Source organism: Sorex fumeus, unplaced genomic scaffold (genome assembly GCF_029834395.1).
Source record: "Sorex fumeus unplaced genomic scaffold, SorFum_2.1 ptg000026l, whole genome shotgun sequence".
NCBI lineage: Eukaryota > Metazoa > Chordata > Mammalia > Eulipotyphla > Soricidae > Sorex > Sorex fumeus.
In genome coordinates this window covers 11,700,085-11,719,274 of record NW_026606083.1, presented here as the reverse complement: position 1 = coordinate 11,719,274, position 19,190 = coordinate 11,700,085, and the positions used below count along the sequence as shown (strand labels likewise).

The 19,190-nt window shown below is 53.2% G+C and overlaps 1 protein-coding gene across 1 annotated transcript in view; it reads left to right on the top strand.

The window, feature by feature from the left end:
- BEND7 (BEN domain containing 7) overlaps window positions 1-19,190 on the top strand; it is an 86,152-nt gene that overhangs the window by 16,595 nt on the left and 50,367 nt on the right. The window contains exons 3-4 of the mRNA XM_056114649.1: window positions 11,814-12,113; window positions 16,033-16,155. Coding sequence (XP_055970624.1) covers window positions 11,814-12,113; window positions 16,033-16,155 — 423 coding nt within the window. The remainder of the gene's footprint in view (window positions 1-11,813; window positions 12,114-16,032; window positions 16,156-19,190) is intronic.

Genomic DNA, 19,190 nt, shown 5'->3' with positions numbered 1-19,190 from the left:
GCTTAAGGTCACCAGCAAGGTCTAAAGTGGAAGTAAAAGCTGCTGTCCTGGTCACACTCCCACGATGACCAGTAGGGAGTGTGCAAAGTGCATGCGTGAGCGTGTGTGTGTGTGTGTGTGTGTGTGTGTGTGTGTGTGTAGAAAGAAGAGAACAATGACGTCAATGTCTGTTCTGTACCCCAGAGGGTCTAGCGTGTGGTGTGTGTGTGTGTGCGTGTGTGTGTATGTGTGTGTGTACACGCACACGTGCACACACCTGCAGTGAGGACAGATGTTTCGGCCTCGTTACCCAGGACTGGGTGAGATAATCGTGCCCTCATCTGTCGGGGACTCACCGTTTATCTTGCACAGACTTCTAAACACCCCCGGTCTGCTCCGCGCTTTGCCGATAGGTAACGATAGGCCATCATTTCATTACACTGATGGGAATTCATTTCCCTAATGCTCTATTGATAAATGCTTGGACTGTTCCCAGCGTTCCAATACTGAATGGTGCTGCCACAGGCATCGTTCTGCGTTGGTTCGGATTTTTCTATGGGATAAATTCCTGTCATTGAAACTGCAGTTGTTTTTCCAAATGACACTTTTCTCCCCTCCAAAAAATGGGCTCTGTGAGTCTCTGCTCTTGGCCAAATAGCTTCCGTGAACATCAGGATCAGGGAGCGGAAGAGACTGAAATGGCCGTTTCTCTCTGAGTCGCGCGTTCCTGTTTCGCCCCCACTGTGGGCTTCCTTTCCCAGCTCTCCTTGCTCCTTGGCTGGGGGGGGCCTGACCTTTCGGCTCCAAAGGCCAGTTTCCCAGCTGGATTCCCCGGCCATCTCACCTTGTTTCTCTCCTGAGTGCTTGCCACAGCCTCGGGCCAGCGGCTGACTCGTCCTTTCCCAGGATGACAGATGTGCTAGAACCATCCCAGAACTGACCCAGGCGAGGCTGTGAAGTCCGGTAGGAGAGACTTAGCCTGTATCTCTCATTACTCTCCTCTGCTCACGCACAATCTCATATAGGTGGGGACTGTCATACAAGAAACATCGAGGGAACGCGTGAATGACCCTGACAGCACCTGAAAGGAGCTTAGTTGTCCTTTCTCTGTAAGCACCAGGCACCCACTGGGCTGTTTTTTTCCCACCGAGAAGTTTCCATCCCCAGAACTCTCAGACACTCACCACATGTCCCCAGACACAGCCCCATCGTGGTTTTGGGGTCAACCACGAGATGCTGGCAGCGACTTTCTCCCTCGTCCATTGTCCAGAGCACATGTAGCCACACTCACTGGCACCCTGGATGTTCTGGAATGTTCCCAGGGATGCTTCAAGCATTGGTTCTCACATGCCTGCTTCTTTCCAACACTTTGCTCATTTTCCTTGGGCCCTCCTGTCCCCTCCCCCCACCTCACCCAATGCCCTTTTGGAAGCCATGGCCGTCTTCTGTGGACCAAGGCATTCCAGGCCATTTTTGCTGTGGGCGGCCACGTGGAAGGCCGATAGCGAACGCCACACCCCCTCCTCCCCCCATCCGCCACAGACGCCTTCTGTTCCTCTCACACTCCAGCATGGAGGCTTTTGCTGTTTGCGTTTGGGGGCACACTCAGAAGAGTCCTGGACTTACTCCTCGCTCTGCGCTCAGGGATCACTCCTGGCGGTGCTCGGGGGGTCCTGGGGATTGAAGCGGGGTTGGCCCCTGCTAGACGAGCGCCCTCCCTACTGTATCATCAATCCCACCGGCTCAGGGCTTACTCCTAGTGGTGCTTGGGGGAACTTGGGACGTGGGGGACGAAACCCGGGTGCCCGTGGAACATTCTCTACATGGCTCTGTGTCTGCATGTGCTGCTGTGGGTTTCTGGTCCCTCCTCCTAAGTCCTGGTCATATTAGTACTTCTCACTGATAAATTTTCTTTTTTTGTTGTTGGTGTGTGTGTGTATGTGTGTGTGTGTGGGGGTGGGGGTTGCAGTTGGAACACACCCAGTACAGCTCGGGGCTTCCTTCTGGCTCTGCACTCAGGGATGACTCCTGCCTCTACCCAAGGGACCACACAGGTGCCTGGACCTGAACCCAGGTCTCATGCGTGCACCCTACACACTGTCCTATCGCTCTGGCCCCCTGATAGCTTCTTTGTCATGTGTTCCTTTGGAGGTGTTGTCACCAAGAAAAAGCAAGGCGTTTTAAAAGCCTGCTGTCTTTCTCTTCCACACGTATTCGCAGCATTGCACAACCCTCCTTGGGACAGAAAAGCCTCATTGTCCCTCTCGTGCACGCCTCCCCACGCTTCTGGGGGTGCCCTGCGTGCAGGCTTGGTGGAGCAGAGGGGACCCCCTGAGCGATGTTGCCCAACCTCCTGCTGGCAGCTGAGTCCCCGTCCATTTTCCCCCTGGTTGAGAGAGAACAATGCGCTACTCATGATCCCCCAGGGTGTCTCTGAGGAGTATTGAGGGACAGCCCAGCCCTTCTCCCCTCTCCGGCAGCCCTGCCTCGGTGCCTTCATCTATTTGGTTGACTTCTTCATTATCTCCTCGAGTTTCTCAACAGCCTCTTTGAATGATCCCTAACTGGACCAGACACGCCAAAAATAATAATAATAATAATAATAATAATAATAATAAAACGCGGGGCTGGAGCAATAGCACAGCGGGTAGGGCATTTGCCTTGCACCCGGCTGACCCAGGTTTGATCCCCGGTATCCCATATGGTCCCCCAAGCACCACCAGGAGTAATTCCTGAGTGCATGAGACAGAAGTAACCCCTCTGCATCGTCAGGTGTGACCCAAAAAAAGCAAAAGCAAAAAAAAAAAATGGCCTGTGCCGGGCGTAGGGTGGAAAGCTCTGGGCTCTGCCACCCGCCGTCCCCAAGCATGGCCCTGGGGTGGCTGGAGCTAATGTGCTGGTGACGCTGCTCTGGCCAACCCGCCCCGTGGCTGCCACTCGCTGCGGGGACCGGGCGGTGGGGGCGGTGGGCTGACCTACTTTGGCTGGGCACCCGTCTCTTAAGTGAAGGGTTTGACCTTTGTCTGCACGCTCATTCGAATAGGCAACGGGGTGTCTCTGTGCCAGGAGACCTTGCAACCCTGAACTGCAGGGCCCCTGGCGCTTCCTCAGCATGGGGCCCGTCTCCTGTGGCGGGGGAGAGGGTGCACCCCGTGTCAGCCCCCTGCCCGTGGCTGTGGCTCAGCGCAGGGCTAGCTCCAGTTTCCTCATGAGCGCCTAGCTGCTGTCCAGCCTTCTCTCCTACACCTGAGACTGGTCTCGGGGTTGCTCGGTCACCTAGCTCGGGAGCCCAGAGTGCATCTAGTGGAGAGTCCACCTTCCTCTCCTCGCACGTCCCTGAGGAAATGTCTTCTGTGTCTCTCCTGCCTCCCTCTCTCCTGAGTCCCGTACCCCAACCCCGAGACCCACAGTTGCGGTCATTCCTGGAGCTCCGGCAGAACCTTCTAGCTGGCTTTCTCTGCGTATGCCACTTCCACCTGCTGTGGCCAGAATAGCTGGTAAAAAGGGCAAGACCATCTGCAATTCTTATTCCGAGAGAGAGAGAGAGAGAGAGAGAGAGAGAAAGCAAGGAAGAGAGGAAGGACGGAAGGAAGGAAGGAAGGAAGGAAGGAAGGAAGGAAGGAAGGAAGGGAGGGAGGGAGGGAGGGAGGGAGGGAGGGAAAAGGGAAGAAAGGAAAGAGAAAGAAAGAAGGAAGGAAAGGAGGGAGGGAAGGAGGGAGGGAGGGAAGGAAGGAAGGAGGGAGGGAGGGAGGGAGGGAAGGAGGGAGGGAGGGACTCAACTTCCAAGGTTCCCAAGTGATAGTCTCACATCTCTGGCATGTATATATGAATAGTGCCACTTCCCAGGTGGCCCCTGTGAATCTTAAGCTCCTGGCACAGAACTGTTATTCAGGATAAACAGAGGAGAGATGGACTCTCTCTAGGGGATCTTGTGTTCCCAGGCAGGGAGAGTGGGGGGTGGGGGTGCAAATGCAGGCCACCACATGCAACCGGGCTGGGGGGAGCGGCTGCCTCTCCATGCAGCTGCAGAAGCAGGAGCCCCTCCCTAGGGTCTCACCGTTTGCTCATCACCCCGCCTCGGCAATCAGCAAACCCAAGATAGGTCGCACTCAGGAGGCCTGGAAACCCCGGGTCAGTGTGGAGGGAGGTGGGTGGGGGAATGCAGGGAGGCTTGATGATGGTTACGTCTGTGTCTTGGGCCCAGGAGGTGCTGGAGAACATGGGGGGGGGGGGCGTTTATGCCGAGGGGTTTTCTCTTCAGCCTCCTGAGACTATTGCGAGCGTCAGCAGGTGTTTCGTTCCATTGGACTCTTGCTATTTTGATCAACCGTTCCTCCCACTTGCTAAAGAAGGGCCTAGAGGATGCCTACCTTGTGTCACCAGTGTCCACCACTGAGGCCAGAGTTGAGCAGCTGTTGCTCGTGAGTCCTCTTGAGAACCTGTGGTAGCAGAGCACGTGGCTACTAGACCCTCCCCTGCACACACAGACCCACACTTCGATTTGGGCATTACTGTCTTCTCTCTTTTGTCTATTTTGGGTCACACCCTGCGCTTCTCAGGGGTGACTCCTGGCTCTGCACTCAGGAATTACAAGAATTACTCCTGGCAGTGCTCGGGGAACCATATGGGATGCTGGGGATGGAACCTGGGTCAGCCACGTGTAAGGCAAACGCCCTACCCGCTGTACTACCACTCCGGTCCCACTGTCTTTTTATCTTTTCTCATCCCAGACCATGAATAAACTTGTTCCCTCCTGACCAAATAAGGGAGAGCCTTCTGCATGTCAAGACTGCACTATTTACAATAAGGGAAAGTGAGCTAGTAAAATTTAGCAAAGAGCAGATTGCTTAGGAAAGGTGGTTTCTCAGCACTTCAGAGGATTTCTTTCTTCTTTTTTGGTCTCTTTGGGTCATACCCAATGATGCTCAGGGGTTACTCCTGGCTCTGCAGTCAGGAATTACTCCTGGCGGTGCTCGGGGGGCCATATGGGATGCTGGTCGCTAGGCAAATGCCCTCCCCTCTGTACTTTTGCTTCGGCCCCTCCAAAGGATTTCTCTGAAGGTTGAGGTCTTGATTTCCAAGGTTGTCGCATAGCCTGGATCCTTGGTAAGATGATTTTTGTGTTTCCCAAATGATGAGATCTCGTGGAGCCGCGTGTAAGCAAAGACGCAGATCGATCTGGAAACCAGCCAGGAGCAGGAAGGTTTCTGGAGAGTCGTGTGTCTGCGGAGAACCCATCGGTGCCACCTGTGTCCCCGGCATTCCCTATGGGAATTAGACGTTGACTAATCCTAGCCCGGGAGATGGGGCCATCCCGAGCATGCCAAAGCCCTGTTGCTCACACGCTTCCCACTGTGTTCTTGGTTTGGTTTTGAGGCCACACCCAGAGCTGCTCGGGACCTGCTCGTGGCTCTGCACTCGGGACTCGGGGGACCATAATGTGGTGCTGGGGATGGCACCCATCAGCTACCTGGGAGACATTATAAGGCCAGTGCCCGTCTGTTGTGCTATCTCTCAGCTCCTGTACCTCCCACTTTTTAAACAATTAAAGAACTCTGGCTCCTCGTGTCAGACAGAATTTACACCCTGCTGTGAGGAGGATGCATGTGCCTCTGTGGGGCCTGGGGTGCTCTGTGGGAACCTGCCTGCTCTCTCCCCCTCCTCAGTGAGGCGGGCACTGGACTGAACCGGGTCTTCGCCATGTGTTCCAGAAGCGGCAACCCCCTGTCAGGGAGCGGGAGGTCGGGCTTCAGGGACCCCCGCCAGGCCGGCAGTGGCTCCTGGTGTACGAGCCCTGTGGCTTACCCCACGCCGTGGCCAACCAGGTGTCTCTCACCCTGTGCTGGACAGTCATGCCTCAGCCCTGAGCCTCTGCCTCAGGGTCTACACAGGCAACCCACGAGAGTGGGCTCTACACACTCACCCTGTGGCTAAAGGAAGTGACCCAGGCTGGTCCCCAGAAGTGACTCAGGGACCCCACACACAGCCAAGGTGACCCTGAGGAAGCTAGCCTGGCCCTCAGCCCACGTCCCCACTGCACCTTCCCCAGCAACCCTGCTTCGAGCTGGAGACAGAAGATCAGGCAGATGGACCTGGACACTCACACTTCCCGAGAGAGAGAGAGAGAGAGAGAGAGAGAGAGTGTGTGTCCAGCCGTGGGCAGCGTCTCTGCTTTGAGCTGGGGACAGGAGGTCAGTCAGGTGGACCTGGACACTCGCGCTTCCCAAGTATGTGTGTGTGTGTGTGTGTGTGTATGTGTGTCCAGTCGTGGGCAGCATCCCTGCTTCAAGCTGGAGACAGGAGGTCAGACAGGTGGACCTGGACACTCACGCCCCCCCATGACCCCCTGCTCTCTGAGAGAGTATGTGTGTGTATGTGTGTGTGTGTGTGTGTGTGTGTGTGTGTCCAGCTATGGGCAGCATCTCTACTTTGAGCTGGAGACAGGTCAGGCAGGTGAACCTGGACACTCGTGCCCCCCGTGGCCCCCAGCTCCGAGAGAGAGAGAGAGAGAGAGAGAGAGAGAGTCCAGCCGTGGGCAGCGTCTCTGCTTTGAGCTGGAGACAGGAGGTCAGGCAGGTGGACCTGGACCTTCGTGCTTGCCCTGGCCTGCAGCTCCCTGAGAGTGTGGGGTGTGTGTGTGAGTGTGTGTGTGTGTGTGTGCACATTTGCCATGGGCTGAAGTGTTCCTCAGAAACCTTTGGGCTCACCACAGAATCCCTCTGTACCCTTTCACCTCAGGCTTCTGGCACTCAACCAGGAAGAGAAACTAGAGCAAACCTCAGATGTCTTTTCTGCCTTGTGATTTTTAGGTCAGAAGTTCTAATCTTTTTAGACCTCTATGACATGAGGTCATGACTCACTCTTAGAAAGTTCCAGAACTGCAGTGACCTTTTTTTTTTCCTCTCCCTAAAGATGGTGCTTTCTGGTAGCTCTCAGTTTCCCAGTGCCCTTTTCCTGGGGTCTTCGGGGGTTCTCAGGGGGAGGGAGTGGGCACCAGGCAGGTCTCAGGCAGCATGGCCGTAGGAGGCAGACCGTGCTAGGGAGTCAGGAGGGGGGTGCTGTTCCCCACCAGTGTCCCCGAAACAAGGGTTCCACCAGCACCAGTACATGTGTGATGGCCCGATCTCAAAGGTCAGGGACAGAGAACCCCCCTGGGAAGAAGCTGCTGCTACCTTAGACCAGGCCAAGAGGCTTCCAAGAAAGCCGCTCATATCTGGCACCCTCGTCCCACACTCGATGATCTACCCCTCCCCCTCCCTTCCATGGAACCCCCCACTCCCCACAGTTCCTCGTGGAATTGTGCTGCCTAGCGCCATTCTCCTCAGAGAATGCCATTCTCCGCACGCTGATTTATTGTGTCGCTAGTATTGGCTCACAGGTGTTTGGCGTGCAGAGAGTTTTATCATACACGAAAAGATCTCCCGTGACCATGCCAGCCCCCGGTGGTCTGTCAGTGGGAAGGTGGGTGTCATTTCTGTGTTTTCCCTTGAGGGCCTCAAGAATAGTATCCACCCTGTCATCCACACCTTAAAGGGGAGGTACTTCTTTTAAAACAGTCTGTGAAAGGGTCTGGGATGTAGCTCTGTGATAAAGCATGTGTATTACTGTGTGAGGTTCTGGGTTCCATCCCCAGCATCGCAAAAAAAAAAAAAAAACCATTTTTTCCCCTTAATTGAAAAAAAAAATGTACGTGTAAGTTTCCTGATAGTTCAGCTTATATTCCGCTGGACAACACAAAATGCCGAGACTAATTGAACAGTTCCCAGTTCTGCAGAGATCCTGCGTGTCCGACGCTGACCATGTTAAAGCGTCGTTAGATTAAAGGCGTTTATTGCAGGAGCTGAGTTTCGCCAGTTAGAGACATTCTGTTGACCTTTCCTTTTCCTCATCGTTAAAATTCAAGGCATTGAGTCGCAGCCCTGTGTGCGTGCATGTGTGTGCTCATTCCTGCATCAGACACAGGCTGCCCGTCCAGGCTGGGACACAATCGGGGATTGGTACTGGCGAAGGTGTAGCTGAATGGGGAGCTGTTTGAAATGGCCAAACAGTGGCAGCATCTCGTATTATTATTTACAGAAAATATTATCTACCTGTGTGAATCTTCTGTTTTTCTTTTTGGGTCACACCCAGCAATCTCAGGGGGTTACTTCTGGCTCTGCACTCAGGAATTACTCCTGGTGGTGCTTGGGGGACCCTAGGGGATGCCGGGGATCAATGGGTCTGCCGTGTGCAAGACAAATGCCCTATCCACTGTTCTCATACTCCGTTCCCAACCTGCATGACTTTAGGGTCTCCTTTCATTTGTATTAAGCATCCCCGACCAGCACACAGATATCTTAAACTGTTTGGTGTGAGGACCACACAGGGTGTGCTCAGGGCTGACTCCTGACTCTGCACACAGGGCTCACTCCTGGCTGGGCTCAGGGAACCACATGGGGTCTTAGCGACGGAGCACAGCCCAGCTGTGGGCCAGCCAGTGCCCTACCCGTTGTCTTATCTCTCCAGCCCCAGATTAAATTGTTACTGTTGTTGTTAATCCATTATAGGAAAGGAGATCTTTAAAAGACGTTCATGGCAAAGGTCTGGAGATGTTCGCATGGCACCGTCACTCCGTGTCACGAACCTGTGTGCAGTGCAGAGCTGCGTGGAGAGGGGCGAGGTTTCTGCCGTCACGGGGCACGGTGCAGAACAAGGCTGCCTCTCATGGCACGGTGGTCTTGCTCCCACACAAGCGTGGCAGGGCTGTGGGACGGCGGGGACCCTCTATGGGTGGGCCCCCCATGCTCTTGCCATCTGGTATTGGCTTTGCTTGGCATCTGCACGGTGGTGGTGAGGCGACCGACCCTTCTCGAACCTTGATCTCCCTCTCAAGTGACAGATCCCGGTAGTGGATTTTGGCTCTGGCCCCTGAGCCTTGGCCTTAAGTCCCAAACAATTTTCTTATGACATTCTCACTCAGAAAATGCTTCCAAAGAGGCAGCTGAAAGCTCAAGCCAGATGAGACACACTTGGGGGGTGGGGGTGGGGATGGGAATCTCTTTTATCGTTTGACCAGGTTTTTTTTTTCTTATTTCTTTTTTTTTACTTTTTGGGTCACACCCGGCAATGCTCAGGGGTTCCTCCTGGCTCTGCTCTCAGGAATCACTCCTGGCCGTGCTCAAGGGACCCTATAGGATGCCAGGGATCGGACCCTATCCACTGCAAGCAAGTACCCTATCCACTGTACTATTGCTCCGGCCCCGGATATGGAGATTTTTTTTTAATTTTTTTAATTTATTTATTGAATCACTGTGGGAAAGGTTACGAAGCTTTCAGGTTTATGTCTCAGTCATGCAAATATCAAACACATTTCCCTTTACCAATACTTATTTTTTACCATGAAGAACCCCAATAAAACCCCACCCCCCACCCCTCCCCGTCCCTGTGAGGCAGATGAATTCTAGTTAACACTCTATCTGCTTTGATTAGATTCATTGTTTCAATAAAAGATTCACCACTATTATTTAGAGTTTACCCCCCCCCCCCCCAATGCTGAAAAAGCATTGTGAAGTGATTTGCTTTCTACGGCTGGGTTCAAGAATTAAATGTTGGTTTTGGATTTCTGCTCTTTTACCTATTGACCCTGGAAGTATTTCTACTGAAAGTCAGATAGTTAAGAAATTGGTTTCTGTGTTCTGGAGTCCTGGCCGTGCTGGAGAGCCGCTCGCGGGGGGCAACCGGTGGCCTCGGTAGGGTGTGAAGGGCGGAGCGAAACGCCCCCCTTCCCATGAGGTTTTAGTCGCCCCCACACTCCCGGCTCATACCTGCTGTCCACAAGGCTCCCATGTGGCCGCCATCTTTCTTTCCAGAGAGGAGAGGGCGAATGGGGCAACACCCTTTCCCCTCCGGCAGGCTTGATGGCCTGGATCAATGCATAGTCCGTTCACTTTTCTGCTCCAAGCTGCTGGGTTCTGCATTAAGTCCTTGTGCTTCTGGGGCCGTGGCTGTGCTGGAGAGCCGCTCGTGGGGGGCAACTGGTGACCACAGTAGGGCGTGAAGGACGGACCAGAACGCCCCCCTTCCCATGAGGTTTTAGTCGCCCCCACACCCCCGGCTCATACCTGCTGTCCACAAGGCCCCCATGTGGCCGCCATCTTTCTTTCCAGAGGGAGGAGGGCGGAAGGGAGCAACACCCTTTCCCCTCTGGGCAGAAATGATTGCCTGGATTAACGCATAGTCCTTTCACTTTTCTGCTCCAAGCTGCTGGGTTCTGCATTAAGCCCTTGTGCTTCTGGGGCTGTGGCCGTGCTGGAGAGCCGCTCGTGGGGGGCAACTGGTGACCTCGGTAGGGCGTGAAGGACGGACCGGAACGCCCCCCTTCCCATGAGGTTTTAGTCGCCCCCACACTCCCGGCTCATACCTGCTGTCCACAAGGCTCCCATGTGGCCGCCATCTTTCTTTCCAGAGAGGAGAGGGCGAATGGGGCAACTCCCTTTCCCCTCCGGCAGACTTGATGGGCTGGATCAACGCATAGTCCGTTCACTTTTCTGCTCCAAGCTGCCGGGTTCTGCATTAAGTCCTTGTGCTTCTGGGACTGTGGCCGTGCTGGGGAGCCGCTCGTGGGGGGCAACTGGTGACCTCGGTAGGGCGTGAAGGACGGACTGGAACGCCCCCCTTCCCATGAGGTTTTAGTCGCCCCCACACCCCCGGCTCATACCTGCTGTCCACAAGGCTCCCATGCGGCCGCCATCCTTCTTTCCAGAGAAGAGAGGGCGAATGGGGCAACACCCTTTCCCCTCCGGCAGACTTGATGGCCTGGATTAACGCATAGTCCTTTCACTTTTCTGCTCCAAGCTGCCGGGTTCTGCATTAAGTCCTTGTGCTTCTGGGACTGTGGCCGTGCTGGGAGCCGCTCGTGGGGGGCAACTGGTGACCTCGGTAGGGCGTGAAGGACGGACCAGAACGCCCCTCTTCCCATGAGGTTTTAGTCGCCCCCACACCCCCGGCTCATACCTGCTGTCCACAAGGCTCCCATGTGGCCGCCATCTTTCTTTCCAGAGGGAGGAGGGCGGAAGGGAGCAACACCCTTTCCCCTCTGGGCAGAAATGATTGCCTGGATTAACGCATAGTCCTTTCACTTTTCTGCTCCAAGCTGCTGGGTTCTGCATTAAGCCCTTGTGCTTCTGGGGCTGTGGCCGTGCTGGAGAGCCGCTCGCGGGGGGCAACTGGTGACCTCGGTAGGGCGTGAAGGACGGACCAGAACGCCCCCCTTCCCATGAGGTTTAGTCGCCCCCACACCCCCGGCTCATACCCGCTGTCCACATGGCTCCCATGCGGCCGCCATCCTTCTTTCCAGAGAAGAGAGGGCGAATGGGGCAACACCCTTTCCCCTCCGGCAGACTTGATGGCCTGGATTAACGCATAGTCCTTTCACTTTTCTGCTCCAAGCTGCTGGGTTCTGCATTAAGTCCTTGTGCTTCTGGGACTGTGGCCGTGCTGGGGAGCCGCTCGTGGGGGGCAACTGTTGACCTCGGTAGGGCGTGAAGGACGGACCGGAATGCCCCCCTTCTCGTGAAGTTTTAGTCGCCCCCCACACCCCCGGCTCATACCTGCTGTCCACAAGGCTCCCATGCGGCCGCGATATGGAGATTTTTAAAAAAGAGATGCCCCAGGAAAATGATGGCTTCTGCAGACCACAGCCCGTTTTTTTTTTTTTTCAGGGATGGCTGAAGTTTCTAGATGCTTGCATCTGCAATCAGCCATCTTTCCTGTTTCCAAAGAAAGGTTTTGTCTCTCTGCAGACTGTTTTCCCTTCTGCTAATTTACAGTGATATCTTTGGCCCTGTTTCCATTAGGAGATGAAAGCATGGAAATTAAAAAACAAGTTACAGGAATGAGAAGGTTACTGAATGACAGCACCGGGAGGATCTACCAGCGCGTCGGCAAGGAAGGGGAGAAACTCAAGGAAGAGCCACAGGACCTGGAATCCCTCTGGCCTCCGCGTCTGAACACCCCCGCAGACCCCCAGAACCTCCCGCCCTCGACACGAGGGGCCTGGAACGAGCTGCCGCCCCACAGCGGGCAGTTCTCAGGGCAGTATGGCACCCGTTCTAGAACCTTCCAGACCCAACCCGCCTCCACTGGAAGCTCCAACGGTACGGCCATTATCAGCATCCAGCATGTGCCCAGGGGTTGAGGGCGAGGGTGGCTTATTGAAAAATATCCCGCCTGTTTTCTGAGTTAATACGGTGTGTGGATTATAACCATCCTTAGTGTCAGCCTTAGCAGAGTTCACTTTGAGAGGAAGAATGAGGGAATATCGAGACGTCTGAAATCACCAGGGCCGAGAGGCAAGACCGGGATGTCAGCAGACGTGATTGCTTAGCAGAGAATTTTGCTTTATTAAGAAGCTAAAGCAGGGCTGGAACGATAGCACAGTGGGGAGGGTTTGCCTTGCATGTGGCCAGCTTGGGCTTGATCCCTGGCACCCATATGGTTATCTCAGCCCCATAGGAGTGATCCCTGAGCACTGATCCAGGAGTAAAGCCCTGAGCATTTCTGGATGTGCCCCCATTCTCTCCCCCACCCCAAAAGAAAGTTAAAACTCTTATTCACTTTACGAAGTTTTTTTTTTTTTTTTTTTGCTTTTTGGATCACACCCGGCATTGCACAGGGGTTACTCCTGGCTCATGCACTCAGGAACTACTCCTGGTGGTGCTCGGGGGACCATATGGGATGCTGGGGATCGAACCCGGTTTGGCCATGTGCAAGGCAAAAGCCCTACCTGCTGTGCTATCACTCCAATCCAACTTTATGCAGATATTATCACAAAGGAGTGAAGATGTGGGCAGAAGAGCCACCTTGGTCATTAAAGCAACTTCCTGTTACGGAACACGTAATTAACATCCGAATTAACATTCTCTTACTCATGTGTCAGTTCATGACCGGCTTGGACACTGTCAGGGGTCAGGCCCAGCCCTCTCACACCCAGGTCACGGACAGCCCCTTTCTCTCACTTTCTTGCCCATGAGCCACCTGTTTTGTTTTTCTTTTGTTTGTTTGTTTGTTTTTTGAGGGGCACACCCAGCATTGCCCACCCGAGTTCGATTCCTCCGCCCCTCTCGGAGAGCCCGGCAAGCTACCGAGAGTATTCGATATGCCAAACACAGTAACAACAAGGTCTCCAATGGAGACGTTACTGGGCCCGCTCGAGCAAATCGACGATCAACGGGAGGGCCTTTACCTTTTACCCAGCATTGCACAGGGGTTACTCCTGGCTCATGCACTCAGTAATTACTCCTGGTGGTGCTCGGAGGACCATATGGGATGCTGGGAATCGAACCTGGTTGGGCCGGGTGCAAGGCAAACGCCCTACCTGCTGTGCTATCACTCTAGCCCCCTGATCTGTATTTTAGAACCTGTTCCATGAGGGCTGGAAATTACTCTTCTAAAGCAAAAGTTTCTCGTGTGAATTCTTGTTAAGTAGAAAAAAAAACCCAAATGGCATTTTTCTCCCCCAAGTTTAAGGAAAGAGTAGATTTTTTTTTTAAGTTGGTTTAATTTTCCATCCAGTGATATTGGACTTTCCTTGTTCTAAAGATCATTTCTAGATGCGCTGGTCTCCAGTTTCCACCCAGAGAACAAGAGAGGAAGAATGTGTTTTCAGGGCAGGGATAGCACAGCGGGGAGGGCGCTGGCCTTGCGCATGCCTGACCCAGGTTCATCCCCGGCATCCCATATGGTCCCTCAAGCCTGCCAGGAGTGATCCCTGAGTGCAGCGCCAGGAGTTAGCCTTGAGCACAGCCAGATGTGCTTTTAAAAAAAAAAAAAATGTGTTTTTGGTTTCCTTGGAAAGTTAAGGATTGCTTTTCCAGTTCAGTGTCCTTCAAAACAATGCACACTATTTTGATTTTTTTTTCCTGTTTTTATGGGGTGGGGGTCTAGCCCTCACCTGGTGATGCTCAGGGGCTATTCTTGGCTCTGTACTGAGGGACCGTAAGTGGTGCTGGGCTATGAACCAGGGTCATAGCCACAGCAGTGAAAGCAAAACACGAACCTTATCTCTTCTACTTTCTCTCTCTGGCCCTGAGTTTTGATCTTTTTTGTTACTATTTTTATTTTGGGGCCACACCCATACTCCTGGTTGTGCTCGGGGGACCTCGTGGGGTGCCAGGGATTGAACCTGGGTCAGCCACATGCAAGGCAAGCGCCCTACTGCTGTGCTGTCGCTTGGACCCACGTTTTGATTTCCCTAAACATGATCTCTCAGAGGTTATAATAGTCCTGAAGCCATCCGGGACGCTGCTGTGAGGGCCCCCGGGGCCCAGGACAGATGGGCTTCTCGTGGCTCCAGTTACATAAGCCAGTATCAGATCCACGGCTGGCCCGCTGCCAGGCCAGGGAGATCGCACTTTAAACACTCCTCCAGACAACGAAAAAGTCAGTTCTCTTTAAAATTAGAGAATGATTTATAACAAGATAAAAAGGGTTGCTTTTGTCCTCTAAAAAACGATAAAAATAGTACTCCGCAGCTAGAAATATTCCCCGCGGCCCTCCTAATTCTCATGCCACGGAAGAAATAAGAGGAGGAATCAAATACGCTCTGGCACGTATTAGTAAGCAAACCCCTCTCGGCCTTCCGTGGCACCTTTGTGTTTCCAGGATGTAGGAGTTCCGGGCTGGTTCTGGAGGTGTTTTTTTGTTTTTGTTTTTTTTTTTTGTTTGTTTTTCGTGTGTGTGGTGTACAACGAGATGGAGCACTGGGACAGAACCCGTGTGTGTGTCTGTGTGTCTCTGTGTGTGTGTCTGTGTGTCTGTGTGTGCGTGTATGCGTGCGTGAGTTCATGTGTGTGCGTGCGTGTGTGCATGTGTGTGTGTCTGTGTGTGTGCATGTGTGTGTGTGCGTGTGCACATGTGTGTGTGTGTGTTTGTGTGTCCATGAGGGGAGTCCTTGGGGGCCCTCTCAGGAGCAGGGCTCATGTGATGGCAGGAAGGAGCAGGTGAGTCTCCCAAAGTCCCAGGGATCTTGGCCTAGACACATCAAACTCAGCTCATTAAGGAAGAGATTGAATTTCAACCGTGAGGCGAGACAAACAGGGAGGATGGGGAATGGGGAAGGATGCAAGAGGATCTCCCGATTAAGTCGCAGGACAGCGCCGGCCAATGGGGCTTGAGCCAGAGCCTCGGCACAGCAGCTGAGGCCTCCAGCACATGGCCCAGTGGGGTCACTAATTCCCAGCACCCCAAACAGCCCCTGGGCCCCGCCACTAGGATCCCTGAGCATTGTGGAGTATGCCCAAAACCAACCAAAATACCCTTTAGTCCCTCCTCCCTGCCCCCTGTTCTTGCCTGCCCCAGACACCCACACCAGCAGGCCTCGGTGAGCTTCCCGCACGCTCACAGTTCTAATGGCCACAGTCAGATGTCCAGACTGGAACTCTGATTTTTTTTGTCCTTTGACATTTAATTCTGATTATGAGTCTTATCCCACATGCAGTTGACAGGTCACTCTGCTATGCCCATGCTGGGGCTCAGTTTAGTGCACCGCTGTGCATGTCTAGTGAGTTTTCATGGCCCCATAAGTGGAAATGAACTGGGCTGACATAGGGTGCAGGCTGCAGCCGTCGTATGCACACAAGCTCACGGGCACCATGCCCTGGGACATAGCACGCTCCTCACAGGAGCCAGCACTCAGGTGGTGGAGGCGACCAAGGTCAGCACTCAGGTGGTGGAGGCAACCAAGCACAGCACTCAGGTGGTGGAGGCGACTGAGCTCAGCACTCAGGTGTTGGAGTTGTCTGAGCACAGCACTCAGGTGGGAGAGGCGACTGAGGTCAGCACTCAGGTGTTGGAGATGTCTGAGCACAGCACTCAGGTGGTAGAGGCGACTGAGGTCAGCACTCAGGTGGTGGAGGTGACCGAGCACAGCACTCAGGTGGTGGAGGCAACGGAGCACATTTTTCTGAGGCGGCTTCGTGCTCTCTGTGGCTGCAAACCCTCCCAGGCCTGTGTCTTTGTCCCCTGCTTTGTACACTCCCTTGTTTGGAGTCTATCATTCTCTTCTTTCTTGCTCAGGAGAACTCCCGGTGGGGAGTCCGTCGGTGGGCTCTAACTGCTGCACCTGCAACTGCCAGTCGACCCTGCAGGCCATCCTGCAGGAGCTCAGGACCATGCGGAAGCTGATGCAGATCCAGGCAGGTATGAGGTGTCTCGTGCCCGTGCTTCCCTCACCCTACCGGGGGGTGCTGGGTGCTGAGTTCTCTCTCCAGCTGGCTGCCTCGCTGGGCTCCTTCCTTCCCATCGATGCTGTCTGGCCCCTCTGCCCCAGCCCATCTAAACGGTTTCTTCTTGGGAGTCTGACCACTGGGTCCTTATGACCTGCGGTTCTCACATTCCCCCCCGACGCCCTCAGGAATGGGTTCTGGACACTTGGAAAGCACTCTGTACTGCCTCCTTGGCATCCGTCCTCTTTGTAGGACGGAAGGAGCACATCTGGCTTAGCAGTGTGGGCTCCCGAGCCGGAAGCCACCCAGTCTTCAATGTGGAGGAGGCACATCCGCATCTGGGACCCCATGGGGGTACTCGGGCCTCTGTGCATGGTCCGTCCACTCGCTTGCTGTCCCCGTCCCTCATCAACCAGCAAAATAGCCGTGTGCTTCATTTCAGGGTGCTCCAGTCTACGTGTCCCCTCTCAGAGCTGTGTGGCTTCTCCAAGTCCCAGATTTCCCCTCGTAGGGCGCCCTCTCGGCACCTTTGGTCAAACCGCTACTGCCACGGCCCTGTCCTCTCATCTGCATTCACCGCTGTCGCCCCCTCGGCAGGGAAAGTTCACCTGTGAGCCCACCGTGGCCTGAGGGGTCGGCATCCAGGAAAGGCAGCAAGCAGAGACGACCCAGAGCCCGGGAGAAAATCCTAGCAAAACTTTAATATTCGGTGATAGGGCTTTGATATAAAAACTTAATACTTAGGCTTGTCGGCCTCTGAGATTACCTAAAGTGAGGGCACAGAAGGCACCCAGGAAAGCACCGATTAATGCTCTGGACGTACTGGTGGCACCCCCGGGAGCCACAAGCCCCCTCGCCAGGCCAGTAGGCATCAGCCCGCCTTGCTTAGTCACGATAATCTGTGTTCTTACGAACCTAGCAAAGGTTAACATCCCCTAAATAAGGCGCTCAGGAAGAAAGGTTACTTCATTATGTGCGGATTCTCCCTCCCCCTCTCTCTCACGGAGGAAGAATTTGTTAGCACTTAAGAAAATATGCACATGAAATTGTAATGATTTATTTTGTTCCTTAAGCTCCTTACTACTGAAATGGCAAACTACAAATTACAACCATTTAAATCCTTGACTGAAGCCTTTTTAGAATCTATTAAGTAAATGCCACTTTGTCACCGTGTTTTCTTTCCTGAACCTTGCAGATTAGGGCAGTAAACGATTCCAAAGCCGGAGAATAGCCGAAAGGATAAACTGAATAAATGAGTCTCCTTTAATTTTCTTAAACTTAAGAATTGGTGTTGTGTGGGTAGATTTACTTAAGCTCCATTGCATATAAGGCTTGGATTTAAACTGTATTTAGAAAGTTTCACCTTTACTGTAGGGAGAGGACCATAAGGTCTGGATGCCAGAGGCAGAGCTGTGCTCACGGTTTCAGGATAAGGAAAGTACGAGAAGTTCCCCGAGCGCTTTGGTGCAAAAGTATTTTTACTTTTCACTGGCAGCAAGGAACTTGGAAAGAAGCGGTCTCTGGGAGACAGCAGCTTAGTGACCTTGTGAGACATGGAGATCTAGCCTTGGGTGAAAATTCAGATAGAACAGGAAAAGTTGGGGGCCAGAGCAATAGTGCAGTGGGGAGGAAGTCTGCCTTGCTTGTGGCCGACCCAGGTTCAATCCCCGGCATCCCATATGGCCCCCAGAGCACCGCCAGAGTGATTCCTGAGTGCAGAGACAGGAGTAACCCCTGAGCATCGCAGGGTGTGACCCAAAAAGCAAAAAGCAAAAAAAAAAAAAAAAAAAACCAGGAAAAGTTTTCCCCTCCTAGGCTGGATTCACTGAAGGTTTTGAAAGCAAGGCTGCAGCCCAGAGCCCACCCGGAAATTCGATTCCTCTGGTCTGGGGCAAGGCCCAAGCAAAGGTGCTTTGTAAAAGCTCCGAGTGACTTGCACACACAGCCAGGGTAGAGGATCGCTGAGCTAGTCTACTCACTACATAGGTAGAAAACTTTCCAGCGCTCATTACAGCACCAGTAACAGCTAATGCTCATTTGTAATTTTCTCTCCCATCTGGGGATGAAAAATACCATGTTTCAAGTGTCAACAGTCTTTATTTGCAAAGGGATAGGAACTGATCCACACTTGCGAGCATTTAAAGACTTGCATTTTCTTTTGGCTTAAAGTTTTGTGTCTCTGTAAAAAAAAAAAAAAAAAAGTAGGTATGTGCAATGGGTACTTGGGCAAGCCATACTGATACACTTAGCCCATAATAAAAATAACGTAATAATGCCATACTTTCCTATTAGAGTACTGTATACTTTCCATTTGAGTGTTGTTAAGTGCTTAATAAACTTCTCAGAGTGCACCTGTGAAAACCGTAATTACTCCCTGTGGTAAGTATTAGATTCAGTATTAGAACTTCTCCATGCTTATGCCTTTCCTCTTTGAAATTCAAGCTGCTTCTGGATTTTACTAATTTGCTTGCCTTGCTAAGGACTCTGTTCTTTTCTTCCTCTTCTTTTCTTTTCTTCCTTTCCCAGTTTTGGGGCCATACCCATCTGTGCATAGGGCTTATTCCTGCCTCTGATCCCAGGGCTCACTCCTGACGGTGCGTGGAGAACCGTTTGTGTTACCAGGGATCAAACCCTGGTTGGCCGTGCCCTGCCCTCTGTGCTCTCTCTCTGTCCGTAGAATTGGATTATTTTTTGTGATGGTGGCCTGGTCTGAATTAGTAGTACAGTGCTCCAGGAGTCACTAGAAGGCGGGCAGCCCTGTGTGGTGAGAAAGGATTGAAGCGGCCGCTGTAAGTGACCAGCAGACTTTGCCCACCTACTTTGGGGACCCATCGGAGAATCAGCCCAGCAGGTCTCTTCTGGCCGGACTTGCCTGAATAACTATCCTTGTTCTGTCTCCTTTGACTTTGGAGATTGCTGGCAATGGGCGAGTTTTACCTTAAAGTACAACTGGCAGTTCCGTAGGTGAGCTTTACCAGAACATGGGCCTCTGACGCCTCTGTTTAAGTT